Source organism: Ctenocephalides felis, unplaced genomic scaffold (genome assembly GCF_003426905.1).
Source record: "Ctenocephalides felis isolate EL2017-DRISC unplaced genomic scaffold, ASM342690v1 CF-g0.4_SCAFFOLD_01492, whole genome shotgun sequence".
NCBI lineage: Eukaryota > Metazoa > Arthropoda > Insecta > Siphonaptera > Pulicidae > Ctenocephalides > Ctenocephalides felis.
Window position 1 is genome coordinate 18,436,570 of NW_020537646.1, and position 11,511 is coordinate 18,448,080.

Below are 11,511 nucleotides of genomic sequence, written 5' to 3' on the forward strand. Positions count from 1 at the left end.
ACATAATCAACTGTGTAAACGAATATTATAGAAGTTATTAATCAGGAATTATTTCATTCCTCTAATGAAGGTTCATTTCTAAATGCTAATTACAATGACAAACCGATCATGTCATATTTAAACTTCAATATATCTTTGTTTTTAGATATATACATATTTTTAATGCTATTTTAAATATATAATTTATAATTTATCATTATATAGATGTGAATAATGGTTATCACTAATAAATATGTACATCACGAGTGTTACCATATTACTAATAAACATTATTCAAAGTTGTTATATGAAGTATTTATTTTTACTTGAATGCCATCTTGTACAGTAGCAAATAAGCTCTAACATATTTTTTCAGAAAAATAATTTCTCTAGAATCAGTAGGATATTTGGTAAAACGACAAAAATTTATTACAGTAACAAAAATATTTTCTTGGGCTCAGTTATTTTAAATTTTTATTATTGTATATCTCTTCTTGAGTAAAATTTACATCGACGCTCTGACTATAATAACAAGTTATGTCTCAATGCAGACATTCTATAATTTCGACGACCTTGCCCAAACTTATTATTAACATCTGAACTGAATAATAATATATAAATATTCTAACTCTTAGATTATATCACATATCAGGAAATATTTATAACATTAATTTGACTAATTTTCATTTTTCTTCATTTATTGAATGGACATATGCACCATTTTCAACTCCAATTTGTTCTTGTGACATACTGTTGTTAATTTTAACAGTTCTTGGCAAATCTGGAATAAAAAACATTGCAATATAGTTAAAAATTAATTAAAAAATTAATTGATTAATTTTCTTATATATTTCACATAAGCCATACTTCGAGGGGGTAAAAATTTACAATTTATGATATCGCTATTTAAAAAAAAAAACTATAAACTTTAAAAAATGTATAGCCAATGTATATATAACTCTAGTATAGCAATTTTATGTTATCTACATTTGAAACTAACTTCTTCATAAATTATATTAAATATACTCTAAAATGAGACACCAGGCTTTTCTCAATGAAGTAAAATCTAAATAATTATTTTTTCTTGTATTGTAACTTTATTTCTTCTTTTGTTTACTTACACAATCTTATAAGATTTTAATGTTCTTTATTAAAAAAAAACTGAAATACGATTTGTACCCATTAAATATAAATCCAAAAAATATATGGATCCGATAACGACAAGTATAATATGTATCTGTACAAGTTTATTTTTAGATTAATTATTATTTCAAATTACTTTTGTAAATTTACCTTTTTGGTGATTCTTTTGAAGACATTTTTCAATAACAGTTATAGGAGATTCGAATGCCAGACTCCAAAAAATAGACACAAAAATAGATAATCCCATGTCTCCAATAAATGCATGAATCTGTAATTTATATAAATTATATAAAAGAAGATATGTTGTTGCTTCTTCATTAATAATTTAACTTAAAATGTGTAATTATCGTATATTAATTTAATTAAATAATGAATTGTGATGAATGATGCTAATTAAACAAAGATGTAATGCTTATATCACTCTGAAATTTGTCATTATGCAAATGCTCAATGGCATTAGAAGTTGTATTTATAACTTGTATTTTGTTCTTAGAATTTTGGGCATGATGTGTCTATAACATATTTTTTTGTAATAAAAAGAATTCGTACATACTAGATGCATTATTCTTAGTGAATAATAGCAGAACATTCATCTGTTTTTTGCTTGGTAAAATTCCGATATTAATATTCTCATACTGACCACAAACTTATTTATTGTACATTTACCATGTTTATATCGGAGAAATAGCCTTGTGTTTTTACACTGTGCATCAGCAAAAGTTGTAGTCTGGTAGTGATTCAAATATATACAATAAGACAATCTGCTAATTGCTGCCAGTATCCCCATGAAAGAACCAGTTTATAGGTCCTGAAACGACTAAAACAGAGAATTATTTTTATTACTAGCCTGATAATAAACTCTTTTTCGTTAATGGTTATTTATGATCATGCCCTACGCAGAGAAGTTATTATTTTCACAAAGAGATTAATGGTTTCATCATACAACTTTTTTAACTTTATTAATAACTTCTATAAATTAAACTTTTTCATAAACCACAGATAATTAAAAGTGAGTTATTACTATCGTTTGTTTGTTAAATTTTCTGCTATTATAAGTTATTTTCATATGATTAAAATAAATTCCTTTATCAATTACCTCCATATCCAGTGCGGCAAGCAAATATTATCCAACATATTCCAAAACCCCAACAAATTTTGGATAATCCTTGGTAAAATGATGCCTCAAGAATATCCTTTTCCCTATCGAGTTGGTAAAATGGGTAAGACCCAAATACGATTGCTCCTAAAGTTGTCAATGTCAATATCCATAAAGAGAAAACTAAAATCTATGAATAAATACATATGTCAATGTACAAACTATGTATATAAATCTACAATTAATGGATCGAAATTCATTAAATCGATATTTCATAAGTCGAAAAATTAAGAAGACACGTTTCTTATACATTCTTGTATAATCCATCTGTTGGTTAAATTGGACTTACTTTATACTTTGAATAATCGAAAGACCTGTAACAGTTTTGGATTTTAATATAAGACCATTTATATGTGGTCAATGGAAATGTTGAATAACTTGAGCAATTTTAATGAATTTTTGATAAACGTTTTTTTTATTATCACATTAAAAGCCTTGCAAATTTTTTCAGCTAGTTTATAAAAAGTTTTGCATTTATTGCTGCATGCAATTGGTTAAATCTGGCAAAGTTATTCAGTTTCCATTGACTATATATTAATGGAGAACTCTGTACTAATTCTAAAATAATTATTTGCCAGAAATATAAATTTACGTGAAATTTCATAGACTATATTTATATTATCGGTCAAAAAAAAATCAACCAACCAATGCAAAGGACATTTGATGGATAACAAATTATTGAAACAAACTAGTATTTTCTTAAACCAAAATCATAAAATGGTTTCAAGTGAAAATCGATGTTACGACTGCTTCATATCAGGCTGTCCGTAGCTTGTATCAAACCTGGAACCCGTAGTTCTAATAACGACTGAATAATCGGTGAATTTTTAATTACTATTATCAAAAAAAATATATTTTTGATACTATCCTATAGAGACGGGCCAAATCGGTTAAGATTTGACTCCGCTTCAGAAAGGAGTTATATACGGAGTTAACAACTCCGAGGACTTGGACAACTTCCAAACCCTATACTAGACACAAATGTGTTCTATAGTGTGTTGTTCATATATCTATCAAGTTATCAAATATTTGGAAATCGTTTACCAACAGTTCAAACATTTTTGTTCATTTTCTAATAAGATTTTAATCTCAAATTTTATGCCAAAATTGACAATAAAAATATTGAAATATCAAGGTAATTATTTAATTCTATATAGAGTCAACTAGACTATGCCTATATAGAGTTAACTAGGCAATCATGCAAAAATTCATGAATAAATGTCAACTAGCTGTAAGTGGAATTCTGTCTTAAGGCAATTAAGGCATCGTGCCTTAAGGCAAATTGCTGGAACTTCCCGTACCAAAAATTATTTTTTTAAAAACGATTAACATTTTTGAAAAAATTTTACTTCGAAAAAATTAGAGAGAAACTATAAATTTGACAAAAAATTACTTTTTTTGAAAAAAAATTTTTTTTTAAAACAAATTTTTTTGAAAAAAAATGTTTTTTTCATTTTGACATACTTTGGAAATTCTGAACTGTTTTTCAAAGCAATCGTACTGCTTTATCTGCATAGAGACAAATGTCAAAGCGCGCAACTGCCGCGCCGCCGTCTAACGGATAAGCATTGGTACGGAACCCATAAAAATGTAAAAAAAATTATACTTATTGTTAAAATCTTTATAAAAATATCTGATAATTTGATGTGCATATGTCTAATGATCATTTTTGACCGCCAAATGGCATTTTTTTTACTTTTATCATTAGATCTCCGAAACCGCTAGACCTGACTTCATGAAAATTTGATCAATTCTTCATCTTGTCAATACAAGTAAAATGTTTTTTGAATTATTTAAATCGGACGCTCCGTTCTCTTAAAAACTAAGTTACCGTTTTCGGCACTTTTTGCCCCGTATCTTTGGAACGGCTGGACCTGCCTTCGCCAAAAACTAATCAGCACGTCTCCTTATCAATACGAATCGAATGCTTTTTGAATTATTCAAATCGGTTGATCCGTGTTCCCGAAATCGTCGACGAAAATTTGTATCCGCACATACATACACACACGCACATACATACATACATACATACGTACACACACACACACACACACACATACATCCATTTTTTCTAAGGTATGCCAAAATGTTCAGAAACCTCTGAAACGTAAAGATATGTAAAAATTTTCATTTTCGATTTTTTTGCGATTACTATAACTTGCCCTACGGGAAGTTAATAAAACAAATGATTCAATAAGAATCTTGTTAACAGATTTTGTACCAGTTTAAGAAGCGTCCATTAATCACTGGAGGTTTTTATGTGGAGGGTGGATTGAAAAAATTTCATAAAATGGAAGGGCTATAGTAAGATATCGTGTGTATTTATTTTTTACCTAATTTTTCTTTTAAATCCAAATATTTAAAAAAAAAAAATTACAATGTTTTCTGGTAACTAAAAATACACGTGTTGTTTGGCGAAGGAAGGGGAGTAATTTCGAATATCGCCACATATCACCAAGGGAGGAAGACTGGGGGTAAAGTTGAATATTACCACGTATCAACAAGGGGGAGGGGGGGTCCAAAATCCTCAAAAAATCGATCAGTGGTTAATGAACGCTTTCTTAGGGATGTCAGTTATGTCAGCATTTCCGTTACAACTTCGCTCGGATTCATTCCGAGAAAGGAGTTGTATCGGGAGTAGTGACTCCGGAGTGAGGTACACATCTTTACGGGTATCCTAGGAGTGATGACTCCGGAGTCAGTTACACATTTCTACGGGTATCCTAGGAGTGATGACTCCGAAGTGAGTTACACATTTCTACGGGTATCCTAGGAGTGATGACTCCGGAGTGAGTTACTATTTCTGTATATTATATTGTGTATTTGTTGTGCAACTCTTCTAGACGATTTACTCACCGGGCTCAATCGAAATTGGCGTTTCTTGACTTTGTGCAAAATGTATCCGACAAGAATACCGGCTAACCATGGGCCGTAACGAGTGTACGCCGGGAAGTAAAGATATTTGATCTGATCGCCGGCACCGAAAGTGTCCCTGAAATTAATTCATAACTATACGATTCCGAATTATATCGACTGTCTCTAATTTAATAGTCAGGCTGATGATAAATTTTATATATTATTAAAAATATTAAATATATTTTTATATGATAAGTGACATCTAATTGCTAGTGACAGAATAACCACGCTTCAGAAATTACCCAAATATTATTTTGTTAAAAATAATACCAATACCGAAATATCATATCTGTGAGGAAGATTTGAGATGCTGATATAGGGTAGGTTCTTTATTGCGTTAGAAAGCTTTTATAAAAATATTTCAAACGCACTTGAAATAGTTTTTGAGATATTTGAATTAGGTATGCTGATGTTTTTTAGCAAATCCCTCGTGAACGGCGAGAGCTATTATAAATTATTTGCACCGGCTGATAGATACTTTAAATACCAATATTTCATTCAAAGAAAGAAAAGAAAATTCAGAGCCCTATCACAAAAGATTTCAAAATTGTAGGTACTTAAACGTTTTGGAAATAAAAAATTCAAAAAGTGGGGATATTGGTAACAAATAATTTGATTATCATAATGTGTAGAAGTCAAATGAAATGATTAGAGGTAGTAAAGAGTGTTCTCTAATCAAAATTAATTAGGAACAAATTATGAAAAATAGTAAATCAAATCATAGCAAACTATTGTATTATTTGTAATCTAGAGATTGAATGAAGTATGTAAATCTGTACTTACATTTCGCTGATGGCTCCACTAAATTTATTGACATACGTTATGCTAAAATTGATAGCAACAGATGCCAGCAGCAACCCTACAGTACCTCCAATAAAATACTTTGGCCATTTTATCATTGGTATCAAAATTAGGGGCGATAGAATGTACATCTGCATATCAGCTTGCAAATACCAGGATTGAACTACACACTGAGATAAATGTTTGATATTAACACCAAGAACTATTTTTAAAAAATAATTAAAAAATATTAACTAAAACTACTAAAGATAATTATTTTCTCTTACTATTTCCATTGTATTGTATATCGTCTGGATATAGAGCAGTGCTGACCAAAAGTAGTCTGTACAAAACTGTGTATAATACGGGACGAGGTTGTTCCAAAGTGGACCATCTCCCATATGTATCAACAATGAGGATTGGAGCAGTATCATTGCTGCATATGGAGGAGTCAATCGCAAATATCGATGAATGTAGAAGGAGAATATATTAAATCTGAAAATGATAAGTAATATAATTATATACATAATCGGAAATAGACTATTAATAACTTTATGAACTAAATCTTTTCGCTAACATGCATCTAATGCAAAACATATTAATCAATAGCATATGACTTGAAATCGTATTTATAATAAAATATTTGGCAAAATAATATTTTTGTCAAAAACGAATCAAAACAATGGCAATAAATAAATTGGTTTCTTATATAGCATAAATTCATCCAATATCTTGAGTTTTGCATTATCTTCAGAAAATCTTTTAAATCTGTATATTTTAAGCACTCATTTGATAAATATTAACTAAGTAGTACATTTGGTCAATCAATATTAATACTAACTTGCCTTTTTCCATTTGACATATGCTTCATAAAAATGTAGGACAAAAGTAGACCACTCATTGTGAAGAAAGTATCCACGGAAACAGATGCACCAGTTACAATTGTACTGTGATATTCAGATAACCACTATAGATGGAAAATTAAATGTTAAAAACTTGTTAAAATATAATCTATTGACGTAGATTTGTTCAGTAATACGGGACAAAGTTGTTCCAAAACGGATCATCTACCAAATGTACAATAAAGGTTGGAGCAGTATCATTAACCTAAACTATCTAGTATTGTAATAAATTGACTCTGGAAAAAATTTATATAAAGCTATTCATTGTCAGTTTATTATTGCAATAGCAGTTTTTTAATACAAAATATTAGTCATCTTAATGTATTACCTCGAAATGTTATGTATACGTAGTAAATAGTACTGCATATCAAAAATGCACCAAAGATGCCAAATACATTGCTATACATAGAGGAGTCAGTTGCAAATACCGATGGATATAGACAAAAATTGTTATTTTAACAACTAATTATTGAGAATTATAAAAATAAAAATTACTCTACAAAACAAAATGTTTTCCATAAATAGCTGAAGTTTAGTTCACCTTTAGATGAGGCATATATAAATTTTTATAATTAAGTTCAGAAATTTACCCTTCTTAGATAGGTTTAAGAAAAAATGATATTCTTATATGACATAGTTTCCAAAACTATTTATTTTTTATTTCTATTTTTATACTTACATCTTTAACATCTATTAAATTGACCAGAGGTTGTTCTATGCCAAAACTATATCTATGAGCCAGTACTACCCACGATATACTAAGGGCTCTCAAACCGTGTATACATGAAATGCTGTCGCTTTTTGATGGTGAATTGATCGCCAGTAATTTTTGTCCATTGGAATACATTGAAAACGCTAGCAGAATATTATGCCTAGGTCTACTATCTGAAATATTTAATAATATTGAAAATAAAATGACATATACACCAAAAATACTAAAAAAAATTAATTAATGAAATAGTATACTCTCTTCAAGTTGGTTTTCATATCTAGATAAAGATAACCAAATTATTTTATAATTGTTTCTCGAGCTATTGGTCAAAAATACTTTAGACACTGTAAAAATGAAGAAAACTGTTCTATGAATCTATAATATAAATTTGTGTTCTCTAATTCAAAGGGTTTATTCAATTATCTTGTTTGATGCATGATGTTAGGAATAATAAAATTTGACTGAATTTCGGTTTTAAAGCATACGATTGTTTATCTAAACTATGTATGGCATGATTATTAATTATCTCATAGATAAATTTCAATAATTATTCAAATGAACAAAAATTACTCTCCAATAAGTAGTCGCCGATTAATCATTATTTTATCTAATAATTTTATAAGTGTTTGTCTTCCACAAGTACTTGAGCTATTTATCGGAAATCACAATTGTTTATTCCGCTTATTGATACAAACACTTTATATCAATTAAGTATTAAAAGCAAAAATTAAATTAAATTAAAAAATTATAAATGATTTAAAAATCATTGGGGCGTGGCATCATTCAAATTTAAAACCTAACAATCGAGTATTTTAATAAATTGACTTCAGGAAAATTATATAAAGCTATTCATTGTCAGTTTATTTATGCAATAGGAGTTTTTTAAAACAAAATATTAGTCACTATAACATATTACCTCGAAATCTTAGAAATACATCGTAAAATGTACTGCATATCAAAAGTGCACCAAAAATTCCAAATACGAACCTAAAATGAAAAAAATTAATAAAATATGTATATATGTAGCAGCGTGTTAAGTAAATATTTTTCTTAATTATATATTTATTGGATTTTTATTTTGAATTCTTCATTCAATTTTGCAATTATTGCACTTACATGGCAATCCAATCTGCAACTGTAAAATTTCTGGTTTCATTCTGAGTACATGTACCACTTAATAATGATTGTTTGGGATCCAAAGGAATTTGATCCTTGATTACCTCCAGGACATCATCCACTGTGCAGGATGATGGCAAACATAGTCCAAATCCTAACATAAACATACTAGGAAGATCAGACATCTGCGTTCTTGGCATCGCCAAATCCCTTAAATATTAAATAATAAAAGATCAATTAAATCACTCTTTTTTTAAAAAATATATATAAATGTGTTGAGGCATATATAATTTTCGTCAATGTTGAAGAAAAAACGATATCTTTTATATAAAAATACGTCGGGTTTTCGAACAGAACGCACGAACCGATTTCAACCAATTTGCATTCGTTGGAAAGGTCTCGGACTCCGTGAGGTTTATAGCAAAGAAAATTGAAGAAAGATTTCAACAGAAAAGCGAAAAACACTTTTTCTTTTTTCACATACAGCGTCATCTATGATACTTATTTGTTTGGCTCATTTGTTTGACAGCTACTCATTGTTCTCTCTGCTCAGTTAATTTTATGTGAAAAATCGGCATTGTGTTTACTGTGAAATTAAGTAAAAAAAATAAGTTATTAGTTTCCTAACATTTCAATTGATCATGTTTTTAATATTAAATATTTTTAATTCAATATAGTATACTAAACATGGCTTAATTTTATATTTGATAAAAAAACTATGTAAAAATTAAATTGTATAGAATGTGATGATAATAATACGTTTTGGATTTAAATTCGAAGAAGAAATCTTTCCATTGTGGAATTTTAATTGCAAAATCTAATTGTAATTACCCAGACCGCTTATAAACTTCATTAATTATATTATATAAGAAAAATTGATTTAGATTAGTGTTTATAGTTATCAATGCAAAACCTATTTCAATTTATTTATTATAGTTATATTTTTTTGTAATAATTTTTGCCTATTAATGTGTTTATATTCAACTGCCACAACTTTCGATATAAAATAATATTTTATTTGACTTAATTTTTTATTGTAAGTAAGTTATCAGTCTTGATCTATTTTTATGATTCTTTATTATATATTTTATAATTCTTTATAATTATAATTACCTTATATTTAAAATTTTTACTTAAATATCCAATTAGAAAATACATAAAACTTTGCGTATTTAGATAAACTTTTAGTAAAATAAAATAATAATACGTCTAATTCATAATATTTTTGTGGCAAATTTCAATGCAATGTGAGGTGCACACAATTGATTGTATATCGATATATTGACAAAATTACATATATTTATTGTCTAAATAAAAACTATATTTACTACCTAAAATATATTTACTCACATTCTACGGCTTCTAATTTGATCAAAATTTCCTTTAGTATTATTTTTGTTCGGATTTAGTTCAGAGAGGGAAACACGTAGCATACAATGTTGGCCCTTGATAATCTGACCCTTGGATGAATTTCCTTGGATAGCAATGCATTCATCATAATTTCCTAATTCGACTATGTTTCCCATCAATAATCCACTTGGAATTTTTGCAGATGCATCTAACACTATAAAATATTATTATTATTATCATAGAAACAATAATAAAATTCGTAAACATTGTTATATAATTATTTTAGAAACAATAAAAAATGAAGTAAAATTAATTAAGTTATATAAATATTGGCACAAATAAAAAATATTTAATAATTGATCATATATTTTTATAAACAAAACACGAAGAACTAATATTTTTCTTTGGTAAAATTATGTGCTGATGTATATAATATTACTTATAAAATTGTAATTTCCTAATAATTCTTCAAACTATTTTTATCATTAATAAATTAGATAAAAACATACAGTTTTTGAATGAATTTAAAACTATAACACATTGTAAAAATAGAATTTCTTGATAAAATGAGAATGAAAATTGGGTTCTACACACTTTTTGAAAACTTTTTTTGAAACACAATAGACAGAAACAGAATTATGAATTTGATACAAACAGAATTTACATTGCACTTTATACGAGTTGAAAATTAATACAAATGTTAATATTTTCTTTTTTATGTTATTATTTTTTTCTATTAGTTATATGAATCTGGTTGCCTATTACATGCGTATTTTATTGAAAATTTATATATAAAAATATACACTCACTTCTGATGGCCCAATCTTCACCATCCTGCAGTCCATTTATAAATTCTTGCAAATCTGCACCACATTGACCATTACTTGATTTAACTTTCGTACGAATCTTTTTAACAAAATCAATTTTATCCGTAACTATAACATCTTGGAAATTAAAACTTAAAACTGAAACTATTCCACTAATTAAAAAAAGTAACAATAAATATATGCTATGCATTTTTGGCACAATTGATAATCAAAATTCTAAAAATATTTACGACTGTACTGTCTGATATCATTCATGATACTGCACCTGACACCTGATTCAAGGAGCCCTTAAATCTATCATGATCATTGATAATAGTGATTTTTTTCATTGATTTCCAAGATATGTGTTGATGGGTAAATAACAAGATATCATATCCGAAATCGATTTGATGAATCACATGTTGGGTATTATTTAGAACTGCAGTTTCGATTCAAGAAGCAGTGGTGGCCAACTACTGTAATATATAATTAATAGTTGTATTTTATGTGTTTGCTTTGTACTCTGTTTGGAAATGTTACAATAATTTAATTTATACATCCTTATTAAATTTTACATTAATTTCTTTTATAATTTTTTTAAACAAAATAAGTTTTTACATTTATCTTAAATTTTTTATAAACTAATCAATG

The 11,511-nt window shown here is 27.7% G+C and overlaps 1 protein-coding gene across 1 annotated transcript in view; it reads right to left on the reverse strand.

Annotated features, from left to right (window-relative positions):
• Window positions 1-10,999, reverse strand: part of LOC113370959 (nose resistant to fluoxetine protein 6-like) — an 18,023-nt gene extending 7,024 nt beyond the window's left edge. Inside the window, exons 1-12 of the mRNA XM_026611625.1 lie at window positions 10,864-10,999; window positions 10,055-10,268; window positions 8,705-8,914; window positions 8,505-8,575; window positions 7,556-7,761; window positions 6,820-6,941; window positions 6,262-6,469; window positions 5,978-6,165; window positions 5,135-5,270; window positions 2,219-2,408; window positions 698-760; window positions 512-575 (exon numbers count right to left, since the gene is read on the reverse strand). Coding sequence (XP_026467410.1) covers window positions 512-575; window positions 698-760; window positions 2,219-2,408; window positions 5,135-5,270; window positions 5,978-6,165; window positions 6,262-6,469; window positions 6,820-6,941; window positions 7,556-7,761; window positions 8,505-8,575; window positions 8,705-8,914; window positions 10,055-10,268; window position 10,864 — 1,673 coding nt within the window. The 5' untranslated portion in view covers window positions 10,865-10,999. The remainder of the gene's footprint in view (window positions 1-511; window positions 576-697; window positions 761-2,218; window positions 2,409-5,134; window positions 5,271-5,977; window positions 6,166-6,261; window positions 6,470-6,819; window positions 6,942-7,555; window positions 7,762-8,504; window positions 8,576-8,704; window positions 8,915-10,054; window positions 10,269-10,863) is intronic.
• Window positions 11,000-11,511: the final 512 nt, after the last annotated feature.